This window comes from Pungitius pungitius, chromosome 16, assembly GCF_949316345.1.
Source record: "Pungitius pungitius chromosome 16, fPunPun2.1, whole genome shotgun sequence".
NCBI classification, from domain to species: domain Eukaryota; kingdom Metazoa; phylum Chordata; class Actinopteri; order Perciformes; family Gasterosteidae; genus Pungitius; species Pungitius pungitius.
Genome location: NC_084915.1, coordinates 9,818,321 through 9,838,232, shown reverse-complemented (window position 1 = coordinate 9,838,232; position 19,912 = coordinate 9,818,321). Strand labels below are relative to the sequence as shown.

The 19,912-nt window shown below is 45.1% G+C and overlaps 1 protein-coding gene across 3 annotated transcripts in view; it reads right to left on the bottom strand.

Moving 5' to 3' along the window:
* Positions 1-18,732, bottom strand: part of LOC119215640 (transcription factor COE1-like) — a 65,768-nt gene extending 47,036 nt beyond the window's left edge. For all 3 annotated transcript variants that reach the window (XM_037467948.2, XM_037467947.2, XM_062558135.1), the window contains exons 1-6: positions 18,219-18,732; positions 17,332-17,488; positions 16,565-16,628; positions 15,492-15,547; positions 10,027-10,100; positions 7,028-7,096 (exon numbers count right to left, since the gene is read on the bottom strand). In XM_037467948.2, the coding sequence (XP_037323845.1) occupies positions 7,028-7,096; positions 10,027-10,100; positions 15,492-15,547; positions 16,565-16,628; positions 17,332-17,488; positions 18,219-18,349 (551 nt within the window). In that variant the 5' untranslated portion in view covers positions 18,350-18,732. The remainder of the gene's footprint in view (positions 1-7,027; positions 7,097-10,026; positions 10,101-15,491; positions 15,548-16,564; positions 16,629-17,331; positions 17,489-18,218) is intronic.
* Between the last annotated feature and the right edge of the window lie 1,180 nt (positions 18,733-19,912).

The following is a 19,912-nucleotide window of genomic DNA, read 5'->3' as shown; positions in this document are numbered from 1 at the left end:
GCCCACCAGGAGGTTATCCACATACCACACAAATACAGACACACGGGGCGTGTCTCAATTCCTCTGCATCCTTAAGGACGCGTTCGCCGACCGCGTACGTCACTTCGGCTGCGACTCGGCTGTCCCATTCCGCCGACTCCTCCGAACGTGGTCGAGGGACGCAGCCCTCCAGGAGCCGGTTTGGAAGGACACATTTGATCCATCCTTTGCGGCCCAGCATATCCCAGAATGCATTGCGGCCGATTTCATTTATTTAGGACGGAGGCCGGTGAGCCGTCAGCGGGGAAGAGTTAAATGTAAAGATAAGTAATAGAATTCACTCAAATATCTACCAATATAAATCACATCGTGAACCTGAACCCCCCCCCGGGTCCATGTACAGTTCTGATGAACATCAATGTACCAACAAACATTTATAACAAATACACAACGAGCAGCTTGCGTTACCGGGAGCCGCTGCGCTGTTAATGGCACCTCGTCTGTAGTTAAGGCCTTAACTTTCCCACTTTAGAGGTTGACTGACATCCTCCTGGGGCTGTGACGGTTTTATATATAGTTTACACGTCATGCTTCAGCTGCTTGGGTTGGATTGTCAGTGAAGAAGTCATCCAGTCCAATAGTAGCTTCCATAATCGCTCCCTGTCAGTCAGTCAGTAACTTTGCTGATCAATCAGCCAAGTGTTTAAATCTGTCGGTCAGTGAGTTAATTAGTCACCCAGTCAGTTAATTAGTCATTTAACTAAATGGTATATATAAGTTGAGCATAAAATGATGTTTCCTGGCACACATTGCCTACTCTGGCTTCAATCCTCCCTCTGTGCTTCCAGTAAACGGAGCAATGAGTCGGAACTATAAATCCATGCGGTGCGTCGCTATAGGCTGGTCCCAGACCTCTGATTCACTGCCAGCCACATTTCTCAACAAAATAGGTCTGGATTGTGTATTTATTGATTCCAGGGTTAGAAGGAAACTGGGCCAATTAGACAAAATCATTTGTGTAGTTGATTTATGGTTGGTTTGGGACCTTGTCTAACGACCCGATTAAAAACAAGACATTGTTGAGTTGCTTCACTAAAATACTGTACTTTTCATAATCGAATTAGCACCAGAGCCCCTTGAGGTAGTAGACTTTCAGTTATTCCAAGCAAACCACAATCACTCACACTGTGCAGAAAAGCACTTGTAGTTTTTGACAACCAGCAGCCTCATAAAGTAAACGAGGCATCATAACAGCTTCGACAGGAACAGATGGGAAAGTGTGTGTGTGTGTGTGTGTGTGTGTGTGTGTGTGTGTGTGTGTGTGTGTGTGTGTGTGTGTGTGTGTGAAGACATCATGTCTGTGTTAGTAGCTTTTAGGGTAACGTGATCCCTGCCTAAGGGCGTGTGTTGGGGCGGGGGGAGTGGAAAGTGGGAGACAGGAGCAGGGAGGGAGGATGAGAGAGGTGAAAGAGAAGAAAAGGGGGGAGGACAAAAAGAGGAAAATGGTGTGCGTCTGTGTGCGTCTGTGTGTGTGTGTGTGTGTGTGTGTGTGTGTGTCATGGCAGATCAGTTTTCTTACTAATACTCACAGTTACGTTTAACTTACACACAGATACGAAAGAGAGAGATAAAAAGGGAGGTTACGAATTTCTAACATCAGCAAGACGACATTTTTCAAAAATATATATATATATATACTGTATTTCTGCATATCCGGCGACAGCATACGTAAATATGTTAGGAGATGGAAAGGAAGACAGGATTAGAGGTGAACACTCCTTCTAACTCAGAAAACCACACATGAAAACAAGTTGAGCAAAAGGAGCGGAAAGAAAGGAAACACTAATAAAGCACCGTTTCTCCCAATATTGTGAACACAACCTCTGACCCTCAACAAGGCAAATACAGTTAGTTTAGACAGTTCCCTTGACAATAAATGGTGTGTGTGTGTGTGTGTGTGTGTGTCCATTAAAGCGGCCGGTTAAAATAAATCAGCAAGTAATGTGAATGCCGAGCTTCTAAATGCTAGGCCAGGTGTGGACTGAGACTAAATGAGAGAAATGAATAAAACATGCATCTCTCTCTCTTTTTCTCTCCCTTTTCCTCTGTCTCTCACCCACTCAGCACACACACACACACACACACACACACAAAAACCCAGTGAGAGAAGTGAGCCCTGACATTAAGTCGATGGTATGAATAATTCCCAATAGTCCTCATCTCCAAGCAACTGCTGACCTTTAACACAGGAAGTGATACTGAAACGCCAGAGAGGAGAGAAACATGTATTAAAATAATTGTGTCATTTAATGCACACTATACCGGCCCAAAGTTGCCCAAAAGTATTCTCATTAGAACCAATTTTACTGGATAGTCATGAAGTGTGGGAACGCTTGACAAACCAAATGAAAGAAAAACAAGGTTCAATGAACAGTGTGTAATATTGTCTGGAATTATTTGCCACAAACGTTATAATAAGATTTTTAAAATGTCATTGGTTTATAATAACGTGAAACGTTGTATTTTATTCAGCTTAGGAAAAGAGAGAAAATCTTTGTGAATTGGACCGTTTTAGCGAAGGCCCATTTGTATTGGATATGGTTGGATTGAGATTTGTTGCAAAATACCCATTAAAATATACGTGCACAGGAGCACCAAGACGTTGTTTCCTTGGCAGTGCCGCTTCGGTTGGATTTCACCCTTTGCAGGTGGTTTGGGAATTACACTTTCTTTTTGTCCTGTTTGTTCAGCTTCAGGGGTCACAAAGGCTGCCGGATTCAATCGTGACATTGCACCTTAGAGTCAATGTAGCACTGGTATGATGGTATAATGTCGACATCGTGCCTAGCTAGGGTCATGCCAACGTATACCACGAGTAGGATGAGAGGATCTGAAAGAAAGGAGGCCACAGAAAGAAGAGAGAGATGACAGGTCACAAGAGGAGAGAGCATCACATCTCACTGTCTATTTTAGATATGTGAGAGTGTGTGTGTGTGTGCCATACAGTGACTGTTGAGCGAACAGTGACATACCAGGTTGGCAGAGATATTTTGGTAACTAGGCCGAGAGAGAGAGAGAGAGAAAGAGAGAGAGAGAGAGAGAGAGGAACACTTAGGGAGAAAAGATGAAGAAATCGTTTAGAAGATCCCCCTTGGTCCCTTCATCGCATTTCTTCTCCTCCTCCCCCTCCTCTCCTCTCCCAGCTGATTGACAGCGCCCCCTCCTCCCCCAACCACTGCTCTTTGATTGACAGGACTCCCCAGACTGAAGCTCTTATCCCCTGAAACAAACCCTGCTCTGCTCCTCCTCACCTTCCCTCTCTCCTCCGTCTGCATAGACAAGCCTCCTCCCTCTCGTCTCACCCTTCTCTTACTCCCCCTTTCTTTCTGTTACGCCCTGTGAATGCTTTCTTATCATGTTCACCCCCTTCTATCGTTCTTTCCGTTCCTTCCTCTCTTTCCCATCATGTCTTCCTCAAGCTCTGACCCCTCTTAACCCGACACACACACACACACACACACACACACACAAACACACACACACACACACACACACACACACACACACAGGGAACCCCTTAAACCCCTCAGGCTTATGTGGGCCTCTTTGCGAGCACACATCCTGGTACCCATATCCCCCCCTACACCAACACCCACACACACACACTCAAACTGCCTTCCTCTAGTCTTGACACTGATCTAAGCCGTGAGCGCACACTGCCTGAGACTATAACCCCCGCAAACTACACACACACACAGCCTGAGCCTATTAAGTCAATTGTAGAAGTCTAAACAGGCAGCGAAGTGAGCAGTGAGGTAGGTAACCCCTCAGGGCCACAGAGAGAGTAAAACTGACTCAAAGAAGGAAAAGAGTGAGGGAGAGGGAGCGGGGGAGAGAGAGGGTGAGGTAGAGCAGGACAAGAAAGGAAGCGAGGAAGGGGGGAATAGAAAGAAAGAGGAGATAAAGATGTTGAGTGAAAAAAAGACAGTAGGAGATACAAGGAGGACACACTGAATGGGCGCCACACACACACACACACAGACACGCACACACAATCACAAGAGGAGGAGAGGTGGATGTGGCTCTTTAGGAGTCAAACAGGCGTATGATGGGATATCGTTGCATGTCGTTAACCCTATATTAACCCCGAGAGGCAGTGGGACACTCACTGCACTACAACATGGATTAACTGGGCCACACACACTCACACATACACACGCACACACACACACACACACACACGGACTGGCCCGATGAGCTAGCTGTCAGTCTGATGCGCACATACAGACGCACACAAGGACTGATATCCTCACTGACGCCACGCAGTGAGCTGTCAATCACAGGCAAACACTCTTTTCTCCATTTAGTCCACCTGTTTGTGCTCACAAATAAACGCAGAAATGATGAGGGAATTTGTTGAAACATGATTGAACTTATAAGAAGAGTTTATATGACGTCACAATATGATCATTATTTTCCCACATTGATGTATTTCCTATTTATAAAAAAGGATTGTTAAGATGACACAAAAGGCTATCCGAAAAAACACCTGAAGTGGTTTTATTGGTTCACCCTGAACCCTTCCCGCAGTTTATTCCACATCACGTGCTTCCTGCAATCATTTGCGACAATAATACGATCCCTCACTCGGTTCGAAAGCAGAGCTCATTTGGTGGAGAGCTGGGATTTTATACAAACACTGCCCATGGCTTGTCAAAAACAGAATCTCTGTTAAATCTGTCTGTGGTGTCCCTGCTGAGGCTCAGGCTGCCAGCTGCTGTCAATCAAACACGGGCACAGACACTGCCCTCCTGTCGCAGAGAGAAAGGAGGATTTTACAGCAAGATCTCTGTTTCATCCTTTTAATAATACAAGTGTAGAAACGATAAATTAAAAGAACTGAAATGGCAAAAAGGGCAAAAAGGGCTAAATGGACTAAATGAGGATTCGGTTTCTCTGCCTGTTTACAAGCGATGACAGACGAAGCTGCTCTTTCGACTTTGTTTCTCCCTCCACATGTTTGGACCGGACAGCAGACTTCCAGATGTTGAAGTGAGAGGCTGTGAACCACTGCCCAGTGGTTGGGGGGACGGGGGACGGCTGGGGGGCTACAGGAAGTATCCCACGGTATCCAGGGTAACCTTGACATTCCATCCTGACCAAGTTCCGTGACATCTCCCACAATTCACTCTGCTCCTCTTCTCCAGCCATAAAACACACACACACACACGCAAGCACAAACACAAACCCACACACACACACACACACACTAATAACCACACATCAATGCTCCATTCCACATTCCAGTGAAACACATATTATGATAATATATGCTTTATTTTGTGACTTTGTGTCTAATATATCACTTATTTCGTCAATGGCCCACCCTTAATCACAACACACCACCCACACATACACGCACACACAGACACACACTTTCCACGCACATATATAATGGTGTGTAAGCGAAGATGTCTGAGATAGCCAACGAAAACAGAAGAATGGGACTGGTGAAAGATACTATAATGTCCTGCAAACACACACACACACACACACACACATACACATCAATTACAGGATCATGTGTAGCTGTCAATCATGAAGCGCACACACACCTACTTACACAGAGAGACACACAAAAACTGAGAGTTGTGCTCTTTGAAATAGCTCTGTCAATGCTCACTTTGAGACAGAAGTGTTTATCCACTTCATAAGATTTCTCCAAACACAAAAAATAAGTGGGGGAGGTGAGAGAAAGGAGAGCCGAATCCAAAAAGCTAAAAGTGGGAATTAAAGTGTTTGACTTGGAAAAGGAGGAGGAGTGGAGACGAGTTTTGACGAAGACACCCATCCATTCCTTTTTTGGGGTGTAAAGATAATGTGTTTTGTGTTATGAATGAATTAGAATTATATTATTTTCAATACAAATATTAATCAATATGACCTTTAAAGAAAGTAGCCTACATTAAAGTGTTACGCTACCTAAAATATTTGGCACCTGTAAGAACTGCCCTGAATGATTGCCTTTAGGTTAAATCCTTCTCATTTAAAGAATCGGACGTTTGAATATCTTGATTACAACGCCTTTTAATTTGTTAATGTGGTTTGTAGAAAGACACCAAATATCAGAAGATGGCAGTCCCTTACTCCGTTAAAATACATACAAATTAAAAAGGAAACCGTTTTCTCTCCAGCAGCTAATCTTTAAAACACACACACAGATACAGAAGAATATGCAGATAAACCTGCTCACAGAGGGTTAAAACAACTGCCAAGAAGAAATCAGATTAAAATGAGGTTGGATCTCATTTCATTTTTCCCTGTCACTTTTTTCTTTGCTCATGACCCATTTTTCTGTGCTGATGCAGAAGAGACAGAGACTAAAAAGGGGGGGGGGGGGAGGGATAACTTCAGTTCTCCACCTTGACATGAGGAAATAAAAAATAAAAAAGACAGACAGACAGGTAGGAAAAAAAACTGGCAGAGAAACGACAGACAGCTTCTGCTAGTAAACAGCTCTGTGTTTTGCATTGCGGAGAGGAAACACAAACGTCTGAGCATTGTTTGTTCATTCAAGTCTGAAGATGTGCACGATTGTGTGTTTGTGTGTGTGTGTGTGTGTCTGTGTGTGTGTGTGTGTCAAAATCTGCCAGATATGAGTCAGTCACTGCGCAGCTGATGTCCCCTCTGCACAGGTCAATGACTAAATTACTCAAGTGCACAAGCACATGTCCACAAAGTGTGAGTTTGTGGGAACCTTGAATTTCTGCTACTGTCAGAATCTCACCACCGATAACTGCTGTTTGTGTCATAAACGCAAATCATTCAATCTCAAAACGCTCAATCCGTCTCCCGTCAGAAGCCATTGATTCGATCCAAGGAGCATCTATTTCAGGAGTGACAGCAGATCATCTAAACACAAACATCCCGCCACATCAAACAGGTCAACACAATCCGTCACCCAGCATGTGTGTGTGTGCGTCTGTGAGTGTGTGTGTGTGTGTGTGTGTAGGAGAGACAAAGATAGCGGCGGAGTGAGAGACAGTACCTGTCGATGATAACAGGGTCTGAGGGTGTCTCATTACGGTTTCCGCAGCTCTTCTTGTCACAGCACCGGCTACGAGGAGAGAAGACAGCAGAAGAAGACACGGTGAGAAATGGAGTGAGAGAAAGTCAGACACAGGAACACACACTGCTTTACACAGCCGCTCAAATGAAGACCTCTAAACGCAAGTTACAGCATATCAGGAGCTTTGATTGTACTGAGCTTGGTCTGAACTTAACAAAAAAATTCACATTAATGTCTCCAATCTGTCAATCATCCATCAAGGAGTTGATTGTGTGGTGAGACACAATCGACCATTCAGCAAGGGCCTGAAAAAATAATATTGTAACAAAGCCCTATAACTATCGACCTTTCCTTTTGGCAGCAACAAAACCTTTGACTTTAACACTTAACCATTATTTGCATTATCCCAATGCTTCCCTAGAGATTACAGAGACATTTTTGTACCAACTCCTAACCAACCCTTTACCGTACATATGGACTCATCCAAAACGTAACGGCTAGCAAATGTTCTCCCTACCTCATGGAGAGTCAACCAACTGGACCATTTCCAGGAAACTACACTTATTGTTGTTCGATCTGTGGGAAACGATCCTATATTCAACTCCCGAGAGGCTGCTGAGGAAGGACTTTCAACAGTGCACCATACGTAACTTCCGCTCCATCCTCACTGTGCTGGGGGGGGGGGGGGGATACGTTAAAAAAAAAAGAAGAAAAAAGGCAAGGCAAGTGTTCAAAAATTCACACATATGTACTTCTAGTGCGTCAAAGCTTTCTTGCGTGCATCAATAATGAATGAAGGTGTAAGCAGGAGGGGAAGCAAAAAGGCTTGGAGCGGGAGGGGAGGGGTAGCGGAGCAATGATGAAGAGTGAAAGGATGAGCGTGGGTGGGAACGCTAAAACAAGAGTAAGAGTGGGGGGGGGGGGGGAGAGAGATGGGTAAGGAGAGTGTTTTTCGGGTGGGAGGAAGGGGAAGGGGAGACGTCTCAGGTTCCCCACCGACACAGATGGCGGAGGTGGAAAGAAAGAGGCAGATACGTTACACCTCACACATTGTCTCCTATCTGCTCCCTCTGTCATCCCCTCTCTGCCGATCTGTGAACTGGGTCAGCGCACGGCACCGGCCAGGGTTAAGGCGCGAGGGACGGGGGAAATTGGGAGCGCGGGAGGAGAGGAACGGCTAAGGCTGAGGAGAGGGGAGTAGGTGGATGAGGAGGGGAGATTAAAGGAGGACAGTCGGGGAAGAGGAGACAGGAGCAGAGCGGAAGATGTTATAAATGGAGATGTGGTGGGAGGGAAAACGAGGGGTGGGACGGGGGGGGGGGGGGGGGGGTAATGTGGCTCTTATTGCTTTGGATCCTGGTGATCTAATCACCTGCTCTCTCCTCTTTGCACACACACACACACACACTATTAAATAAAGTAGCAAAAGAGATTCAAGGAAGCCATTTCTTAGCCATTGGATGTGTACATGTAAGTAGAAATATGTCTGCAGTAGCTCCGGTTGACGGAGGCCAGCTGAAACAATTGGTCAGTTCATCAATTAGTGGAGAAAAAACAAGTTCCAGCTTCTAAAATGTGAGAATGCGCTGCTTTGCCCTGTTTTCAATCTTTAACAAGTCAATTTGCAAGTGTCACATCCTCTGATAGGTCGGTCCAATATCGCATCTATGGTCCACTACGGAGTGAAAGCTCTCACGTGTTGGTGCCAGAGCTCCAACCGGGTTCTTTGCCAAGCGGGTATGTGTGTTGGCAGATTGGCTGGGAGCATATGGCTAATAGCACCACCATGACAATGAGCCACACTGATTAATGGACGCCCTGAGCTCTTTGTGTGTGTGTGTGTGTGTGTGTGTGTGTGTGTGTGTGTGTGTGCTCCACGTTGCGTGTTGGCTGGGGCCCCCGCTGCAGAATCAGCATGTGAGAACACGAGGAAGCAGCCGTAACTTTGACCTGAGCGGCTGCACTCGCTGCAGAAGTCCTACTTTCCCCAGAGGATGTGTTTGACTATCGGGAGGCCTTTCTGCCGTACGAGGTCAAGAGTACTGATTCAAAACACTTTATTCGTGTCCACAATGCATTCTCCACATGATGAGCAACACTAACCTTTTTTATTTGATTTATTTATAAATTCCTTGTAAATGAAATTATGTTTTCAAGGGATTTTTCCATAAAAGCTGTGCAGCTGAGCGGACTGACAATTATTCGGTGGGCTATAGAAATAAAATATTAGTGTGCCTGATTTCATGGCTAAAATCCCTGCTCGTGCATACAGATGAAGCCCAATTTATATTATAAGTTGTTCAGTGACAAGGTCGGGGAAAAAGAACAACTTAATTCATGTGCTAAAATTGAATTTTTATAACTGCGGCGTGCAGGAGGGATCGTGCATATGCATACTGCTTTATATATACATATGCATGTGTGTGTGTGTGTGTGTGTGTGTGTGTGAGAGAGAGAGAACCTGCCTATATTTTATAGTCAGATTGTGGAGGAAGGCCCATTTGTTAGCCATGAAACAACAGGAGGGTTCAGATTGACTAATGAGTTTCTCTGTGTCCTAATTAACCAGGCGTCACGGACACACACACACACACACACATACATCCACGCACACATTTTCTATTGTATAAGAGAGGTGGGTAAAATGCCTCCATAAATAGATCTATTTCCTTCCAACCTACTTCCGAGAAGAAATTCATCTTTAGGTTATAATTAAAGCAACCTCTCTGATAGCTAAAACTAATCTTCAACATGTATGGCTTCGTGTGCACGTGCACGGGGCCGGGCATGTATGTGTGGGGGGGTTAATTAGGGTGACATAATGACAACAATGTATTGAGTGCGGAGAGTTGACTGGTGAGAACAAAGTATGCTGCAGAGGAAAAGTGGAGAGAGAAGGGGAGAGAAAGTAGGACCTGGAACGTTTAGAGGGGCAGGAAGGATTTGGGAAGAATTCAATTTGAGGGGCCCTTTCTCACCTGCACATGATCTCATGTGTCAGCAGCACTCTGCACATCTCTGGATTCTTGTCCTGGCCTTCATAAATAATCGCCTGTTGGGAGAGAAAAAAGAAAGGCCAGCGTTAGCTCGGACACAGCGAGACTGAACAAACACTGAGCTCCAATCCAGCAGGTCGTTGCTGCCCCCCCTCGTAGGCCAGAAGTCAGGTAATCTGAGATTACATAATGTTATTATTACTAACGTCATTAGTATTGTTATTCGTTTTCTTATGCTTTTTTATGCTGACTTACTTATTTCCAAGAAATTCATTCTGAAAACCCCATGAAACATAATAAGGGAGCTCTATGAAACAGAAACAGACCATTTTGCGCTTTATTGGCTAAACGGAACATTCTAGTTAGGGTCAATTCATTTGGGGCTTTGGTGTTTTCTTTGGATTTGGAATGAAAACATCAACAAACACATCCTTTAAATTCTTATCATATGATGGCTAACTTCAATCAATACTTCATAATTCGGCTGCATATTCAAAGAGCAACGGCCATAGTCCCTTCGGCTTCCGTTATACTATCGCCCTGTTTCTTGTGTAAAGCTCAGAATAAAGCGAAAGCACACGTCACACACCACTAAGCCATCTATCAATCAATACACGCGCCCCGTCTGTCTTTGGTCTATTCCCGTCTGTTTGAACTGTCGTTCCAAACTCCGTTCCAAGTCTCACCGAGTGACACGCTCCTTTTTCTCAGGGAGAGGTGGAGAACTTTCAGCGTCCTCTGAAAATGTCCTCAGTTGAAGATTCAGACGTCCTGCCGCTGTCCACCGAAAGCCCGTTTGAGTTTTACAATGAGGGTCATCTAGCTGAGTGAAAGCTTTGACGGTCATTTGACATTTTATTCATTATTTCATCAGTTTGCTAGCATCGCTCCTTCGACTCGCTCTGCTCCGACATGGAAGTACTATTTAAAATAATTGGCCACAATCACTTTTCATTATTCACTCAACATTAGTGCTGCAGATGTTTTTTCTGAATATTTGGTAAATAAATGCATCACTGATGTGCAGTGATTTCGATTTACATTCACACACACTGAACAGTTCTCATTCAATCATCTTGACATTTCATTTTAAATTGCCAAACCCTTTGTAAAGTTTGTTTAAATATGAACATTAAGCAAATTATCATTGAATATCCTTTTGAGATGTAATACATCTTGTGTAAACCATGTGCATGTCATGAATCGATTGTAGGGGAGCTATATATTTACAACTGGACGTATGAACAGCTGTTTAACACTATCGATGATGAAGCAGTACAAGAACTACCCTCAAAGTAGTAAACAAAAGATATGACACATAGACGTGACCATAGGTTGTATTTGTGATCTACGAAAGGTCACAAAAGCTTCTTTGGTGCACGCTGCAAGTCAAAGAGTCTTTAAAAGACATGAACTCTAACTCTGTTCAAACGTGGAGCGTTCCACCAGGGGCCCAGGGCAAGCATGTTTTAACTGGGGCCCCAGACTGAGCCCCTCATTTAAAGAAAATACAACTCAACATGGTCCTCAGAAACCAGCTCGGAGCAACAACAGTGGCTGTGCAGTGTGAGCGACCTATTGCAATATTGTTCTTGCCTGAAGCGTTTCATACCAGCAGTGATAGCTGTCTCATGGACTCTCTGTTTTTCTGGAATTGGAGCCCGAATTTGTTTCAGGGCCCGGGGCCCCTATCAGTTACAATTCCCCATGCAGGTGCATATGCTGTATTCCAACTGCACAAATCTCTTCAGGAAAATTATCCACGCATGAATTTAAAAGCCTGAAGGGCTCCTCGTGGTCCAAGACTGCGGGACTGTCCGTCAATGCGGGTTGTGTATCTGTTTGAGAGAGCTGGTGCTGAGCTATCACTTCTGTAGGAGCCAGTTCTCCAAAAAGAGCCGTATCGTTCATTATACTCGAGAACGAAATACCTGTTATCCATTCTGAGAACGCACCACCGACGGTTTCTTTAATCCCTCTCCGTCGAAAAGTGAACGTTAATATTCCCATTTGATTATGGCTTAATCAAAATCTGAGCAGTGTGAACTGGAAAGATTGAACAGAGAGAATGTGAGGAGTAAGTTTTAGGTATTTGTGTCTATGATTAGACGTGCTCATTGTGCCATGGGAAAGGAGTGGGCCAGGCCGCTTCCTCTGGACAAACATGCATCAATGCCACCTCGACCTCTGTCGCCTCCTTTCTTTTATGCACTTTTGCTCTTTTGTTCTCTCTCGCTCTCACACACACACACACACACACTTTTATCTTTATGGACAGAATCAGGTCTGAGCATTTCCTTCAAAATCACAGAAGATATATCGCTATCGCTATATATACTGTGTTGTTTTTTTTTGTTATTCTAGTTTAGGTGACCAAAACTTTTGCAAGAAAAAGGAAAACAAGCAAAAGCATCCTATTCTGTGTCGAATCTTGGAGAATTTTGTCTGCAACAAAGCTGCTTTATGTAAAACAGAGAGAGACCATGAGAGAGGCCACTTCTCCACTGTGCAGATACGCCATGTGTGGTGGTCACTTCTTCCCCAGCAGACTCGTCTCCCTCTCGGTCAAAATCCAGCAGCCCTTGCTTTTGGTTCAAACACATCTTCCATCAGAGGTTTCTAGCGTCACCTGCTCCGTCCGGAGACATCTGCAGCTCCCATCAGGAACAAAACAGCTCAAGGTTAACATTGAATCCACCAGGCTTTAGTAAACCTGCGTTACATCTGTCTCCAATAACTTCCCCTACCATCCCAGCCCGTGTTCGTCTTCATCACGCTGTCACCTCGCTCGCTCTGCTGCTGCTACCCTTTCATCTGCTTTTTCCTCCTCTGCCTCCTCCCTCCCTCCCTCTCTCTCTCCCTCCCTCTCTCCCTCCCTCTCTCCCTCCCTCCCTCCCTCCCTCCCTCTCTCTCTCTGCCTCGCCGGGCCTTTTCACACGGCATCTCCGCCGCTCTCTCCTCCACGTTTGAAGCGGCGTGACACGTGCGGCGTGTAAACAAGGTGCCGTTAAGCAGGGGAACACACTTCCTCCCGCGTTAGTGTCAGGTCGCCTAGCGAGCAAGTGATCCGGCGGGGGGGGGGGGGGGGGGGGGCGCAGTGACAGGCGCTTTGTTCTCCGGGATGGAGTCGAGATCAACTAGGCTCTCGACACTCTGCTTCTGAAAGACTAGGAGGCGCTCTCCTGCTGCATTTAACACAATCAGGGCTCAGTGCTGGCTCTCCCCCACACACACACACACAGGGAGACAGAAATAGCAGAATAACAGAAATAAGTGGCAAACGTTGGAGAGGGCTTTACTTTACTGGCAGGAGAATGGAAGAGTCGAAGTAGAGTCAAAGTCTACTTTGAGCTGATATTGAGGTTTCTCATTGATTGGTCTTCATTGACACGTGAAATGTGTTACTGGGGTTCACAATTGATACAACCCTGCCTTTCTGTATTTTTTTTAGGGTTATTGAGGTAACTGTTATTGCTGCAACCAAACACCAGTATCACTCACCAGTCCGTTCTCTAAGACTGGACTTTTAGAAACTTGCATGACTACAAATGTCAGTGGGATTCGAAGTAGGGTTTCTAACTTCAGCCGATAATCGGGTTCTGCTTTCACCTCAGATGTCCCCCCCGGCCTGTTTGAGTCCAAAACAAACCTTGGACACATTCTGAATACAATAATAGTTTGCTTGTGGTTAATGATGAACCAATCCAATTACCAGTGTGGAATGATACCCTTATTTGGTTTTCGAAGTGTATTAAACAGTAAAGTATTGTAAGATAGACTCCAGCGTGTGTGTGTGTGTGTGTGTGTGTGTGTGTGTGTGTGTGTGTGTGTGTGTGGGTAGAGAGACAGTGGCAATGACATCACTGACAAACTAAGTGAAGCACACGGCTGTTTTGGTTTGACCACCTGTTAATGTTCCATTCCTCTACCGCTGGGGCTCACACACATGCGCAGACACACACACGCGCACACACACACACACACACACATTTGTGAGCATGCTTTATTGCTCCATGTTCCTGAACAGGTAGATGTAGCACTAAATACCGTAGCACACACAAACGCACACACAAACACACACAGACGTCCGGAGCTGCAGCACACATCTGCCTACATCGGCGTCTTTTGCGAAAAATGACTCTTCTTTTTCAAGTTTTCAAATATCTTTATGCTATTTGATTTGTCAGAGGAGCAGAGTGTATTTGCGTCCGTTTCGGAGGTCAAACTCCTCTCTTTCATCTGTCTGTCTGTGTGTGTGTGTGTGTGTGTGTGTGTGTGTGTGTGTGTGTGTGTGTGTGTGTGTGTGTGTGTGTGTGTGTGTGTGTGTGTGTGTGTGTGTGTGTGTGTGTGTGTGTGTGTGTGTGTGTGTGTGTGTGTGTGTGTGTGTGTGTGTGTGTGTGTGTGTGTGTGTGTGTGTGTGTGTGTGTGTGTGTGTGTGTGTGTGTGTGTGTGTGTGTGTGTAGCTGGCTGTCACCCCAGCGAGTTGAAGCTTAACATTATTATTAGGGAACAGTGTGGTCCCTAAGGTCTCCCTTACACACACACACACACACAAAGACACGGATACAGACACACTATGTTCAGCAGCCGCTATGTGAGAGTGAGCATCTCTTGATACAATCAAAGACTTGAAATGATGAAGGCCCCTGTAAATGGCCCGGTAGATCCAATGAGCAGGCGGACTCCTTGGCTCTTTTATTCTAAGGACACTCATTCACATGGTGCATGAAGCTAATCCAACCTTTGTCCGAAGAGGACAAAGGCTGCTGTCCCTTTCAAAAAATGTCCTCAATCTGAGGTTTAAAACTGAAATCGGTTCAGATAAATAAATATGCACACACACACACACACACACACAACATCACAACTCATTGAGAATAAACACTTCAACGGTCCTCTATCTGCGGTTTAGTCTGCCTCTCTCTCTCTCGCACTCATGAAGGTACATACAAACAAAAACATTAACAGAAAAATGGTACAGGAGCAGAAAATGTCTCCTACTCAGCAAACCAAATCCCAAAAGGTGCAGTTATATCTTTTCCACTTGTGAGCAGCAGAATTACGCCTGTTTCTCAACACCCACTCGCTGCCTCCTCGCTCTAATCACAGCCAGAGAAGTACACGCAGAAATGCCTGGAGCCATGTCATTTGTGTGTGTGTGTGTGTGTGTGTGTGTGTGTGTGTGTTTCCCCACCCACATGTGGAAGCACCCACCCACAGAGTCTCTCACACACGCACACAAAGACACATTTTGTGTGTGCGAGTGTACATGCAGATAGAGGAGGCGGCAAAATACAGGAGGATCAATGGAGCAGCTCATTGTGGGAGGACGTAACACGAGAGGTGACAGACCTCGGTGAAAAAATGAAAGACGAGGACAAATTGTGTGTGTGCGTGAGTTAGTGCGTGTGTTTGTGTGAGTTTGTTGAGTGTGTTAAAATGTTTACCTGTTTGGTCATGGAGTCTATGAGTCGAACATAAAAGTCCTGCTCTGTTCTGATGCCTGTTGGGAGGAGGACAAAGAGTCATAAAAAAAAATCAAAAACGAGAATTTTAAAAGCAGAACATCATTCATAACTGAATAATAATATATTTTAAGTTCATTTCACATAAAACAGTGATGGAGCCCCGCATTACGCAACAAAGCAACTCCTAATTATAGGGTGCGCCAATTAAAAACATACATTTCTCACTCAAACCTTATTTATAATGCTAGAATTTTTTTATTTCACTATTGAGGCCTGGAAAATGTTTTTTTTTGCAGTGGAGCTCGACATGCGACCTGACAGCTTCATTTTCACAGTTCTAGGTTTACGAGGACCTGGAGGAGTTTGGATTACATGTGTTTCATATCACATTGTGAAATAAATGTGTGTGTTTTTTACTGTGATACGCGTCTAGTCAACTTTGGATACTTGAAAATAAAATTACCCTCAAAGGCCTTTGCAGTTTGGACAACTGAAGACACTCACTCTTTTCCAAACAACCGTGATTCAATTACCCAGAACCCACTATTTAATGATCCCAGTGATATTCAACATGTGCATAATTATACTTCCAATGTCCATTTCCACATGCAAATGGTATTTTAAATGAGTAATTCCTAAATAGTAACTGCAAAGCCCACATGTCTTATTCTGTGCAGTTTTCCTCCCGGCTGCAGGCCTGAATGATCCGGCTCCAAGAGTCAAACAGCCTCTTTTCAAACTCATTTGCGAAAGGGATGAAGCCAAAAGACACCCACCACAGCTGCTCTGACATTGTCTCATTTCTACAGATATTGATCCAATTACACACTCGTGAAATACTACACTGCGGGTTTCTGAGATGAACAGATCCTTGCCGCCTTTTTTTCCACATTGTAAAAAAAAAAAAAAAAGGGCTGCTTCCTGTCTATATTACGTGTGTGGCCTAGAGCGGCAATCCAGAGGGTTTTTGTCTGATTTATTGTAACTTTCTCAGTGTGTGTGTGTGTGTGTGGGGGGGGGGGGGTGTGTGTGTGTGTGTGCTCCTCACTCACCGTTGCTGTAGAGAAGCTGCAGCCGGTAATGGATCCCGTTATTGGTCTTCTCTCCGCTCGTCTCCTTGATACACAAAGGACAAACATCGCGCTGTTTATGGACATTTTAAGGGCATTTAAAAAAAAGAGGGAAAAAAGGCACATCTGCGAAGATGAACGTCCATGAAGTGCACCAAGTTACTGATTTATTACGCTGAATAATCGTGTGATTTATGTTCGCAAGGCAGCGCCGTCATTTCCCCACGTGTTCATTGTGCGTTTATTGTGCCTTTTTAATTCGTCTGTAATCGCCGGTTTGGTTATAAATCTGCAACTGGAATCTCCAACTGTGTTTCAGGTCGTTTAAACGGTGTCATGGATGATGAGGGGGCCGCTGGCCCCGCCGTTGTTTATACAGATGGTTGTATTAAAGTATAAAAGTGTTTGCGTTGAATCCAGCTGTAAAAAGTAAAAAGTAAATCAAATGTCGAGGTTGCTTCCTTTTGGTCAAACATCCCAAATTGATTGCAGTGAGTTTTTGAGTTATGTGTGTAGCCATGTTATCCTTAATTCTACAAATAACAATAATACAAATAATTAAATGCATTATATATAAACCGAATAATGTATTTATTGTAGCCTAAATTCGTAATTGTGACGTCTATTATTTACATCGATAATATCAAACAACACAATGAAATAATTCGGCCTTTAGGAAATCCAGTAAAATAATTTTAAATCCCCCATATTAAAGAAAGAAATAATCGGAACACAGTTTCTCCACCGACCTTCTCCTTCTCGATGAAGCCCAAGAAGTTGGTCCTCTCGATCTCCACCGGCTGACCCTGCCGGTCGTACAGAGCCAGGACGAAGTGGAAGAAGTTGGACTTGCGCAGGTTTGAGGGCGGCTGCTTCTCAAAGTGAGCCCGGGCCAGACCCACTCCGCTGCGGACACACATGAGCGGATGAGTCGCTGCTAGATGCTGGAAAGTTTGGACTTTCTAAAGGGAAGTAGAAATGATGATGTGTGCAGCGAATACACCGTTTCAATTGTTTTCTCATAACGAAAGGCTATTGAGGCAGGGGGGGGGGGGACAAAACAAAACCCGTAGCCATGTTTTTGTTATAATATTATAAACTTTGTGAACGGCTGATGCTGATTTTAACCTGAGACAGGAGGTCCTGATTTACCCACCTTCCATGACTCTGTCGGCAAAATAGAGAATCGTGGTCTTCTTGAATATAACCACGAGCATGTCTAGAAAAGAGTGGAGATGGAAAGTTTTTTTCTCAACATAAACCCCGAGCATTGAACTAGAATGATTAATCCGTCCCTTCGCATTCGTGCTCATTAAAACTTCAGCCAACACGGACAGAAGACGCACGCTGCACGACCGTAAGAACCAATATTCCACTAAGTGGTGTTTTAAAATTATACAAGATATTCAATGTGTTTTGGATTTGTATCAACCGCATTAACAATTATCTGAATTTCCCAAATGAATCCTAGGAACAGTTTAATCCAAAAATAGTCCTCCCATCAACACAGCCTCGTGTCCTGCACGGGAGATGGAGGGATGGAGGGGGGGGGGGCTGCATGGTCCCCCTCAATCACGTTGTTTCGGTACAGGAAGAAGCGCGGCGGGCTGGCCTCTTCCAGCCGAGCGGAGCTCACCTCTGGGCGGCCGTGTTGGCGTCCAGCACGCCGCCCCCCTGCATCCAGCTCCGGACGGTGTTCATGCCTCCCAGCGGCTCCTCCTTCAGGCTGCTGCCGCTTCGCTGGATGCTCTCCTGGATCCCAAACATGAACAAGCCGGCGTCTCGCTCCCTCTCTCCCCGGCCGGCCGGCTGCGCACTTGTTCCGCCGCGGATCCTGCGCTCCGACGCCAAAGGGAGCAACGTGGTTGCGCTCTTTTGCTGCTTCGCCAGAAGTGAGCGATTAATCCCCGTAGTTCTTCGTCTCGTGAGAAAGTGGGCTCCAAAAAAAAGAAGAAATGTCCCAACCCAACGACGTGTGTAAATCACCAGAAGGGACTGCAGGACGCGGACGGGACCCGGTGGGAAAGGTGTTCAAAAAGTGACTCCCCGGTGCGCTTTGAGTTCCTCACTTCAAGCTGTCAGAGAGACGCGAGAAAGCAGCACCCGATAGATGTCATCGGCGTGGGACTTTTCTTTCTTCCTCTTTTTTTTGTTGGAGGGTTAGGGTGGGTGGGTGGGGGCACTTTGTTGTGTCGTTCTCCCTCTGCCCAGCGGTCCGGGACGTGTTGGGGTCTGTGGTGCCCAGTGCAGCTCGCTCCCCTCTCTGAGCAAATCGCTTTGTGACTCTTCTTCTTCCCAAAGGACTCTCTCTGAGAACCGAACACGGGCTTCTCCGAGAGGGGAGGGAGGGAGGGGGGGGGGGGTGGATACAGGACAGGAGGAGAGGAGAGGAGGGGGCGGGGAGGAGAGGAGACGCCCCCCGACAAAGGCGAGGGCTGGAGTCAGGTCCGCCCAATGCAGCGGCCACGGAGCTCCTCTCCTCCTCTCCTCTCCTCCTCTCCTCTCCTCCTCCCCTCCTTCCCTGGCTGGTAACGGGTTTTTTTTCTCTCCCTCTCTTTTCTGTAAATGTGGAGATTCATTCTTACGTGCACCAACAACACTGCCATCGACCGAAAGTTGATTTATTCCCATGCAGTGCAGTCGGCTGAATGATGCTGAATAAAGCATTGCTCAGTGGCGCTTCGGCAGGGTGACACTTTTTTGTGAATGCAAAAAAAAGACCTTCATTCAAAAATTATTACTATTAAAGAGTATCGTGGAAATATTAAAAATACGTTTAAATGGTGAGACCGCTAATACTTGAGGATATGGGAAATATTTGTCTTTCTAATATTTGATTAATAACTATATTATAAATAAATGGATATTAAATCTCCATTCTGAGTGGTTCACTGCTAATTAAAACATCGTGTATCAAGCAGTCACTATTTGAGTCAATGCCGCTGCAGATATGTGCTATAAATTTGATTTTGAAACCTCAGGCTTTACTTTCAGATCAAAGTTCTAGAACAACTGTAGGCTCAATTGTTAAATGCATATTTCATCGTCACGACATGCCGCTTCTCCCCATTGTCTCCCGGGCCGGATTATTGCGGGCTGGCGCCGAAAGACTCGCAAACAAAAGTGACAATAACAACAATTAGCTCAAAATAACAATGAACATAATTGAGGATAATTGGTACCAGATTTCCCCCGCTTTGTATCTCCCTCCAGCACCATCTGGTATTTGAAAGTATATTTTCCACGCCGCCTGAGAGGGAATCCAAACAAACTACAAATATTAATAGATAATCCCGTAAAATAATGCTACAGTGTATTGATCCGTTCATA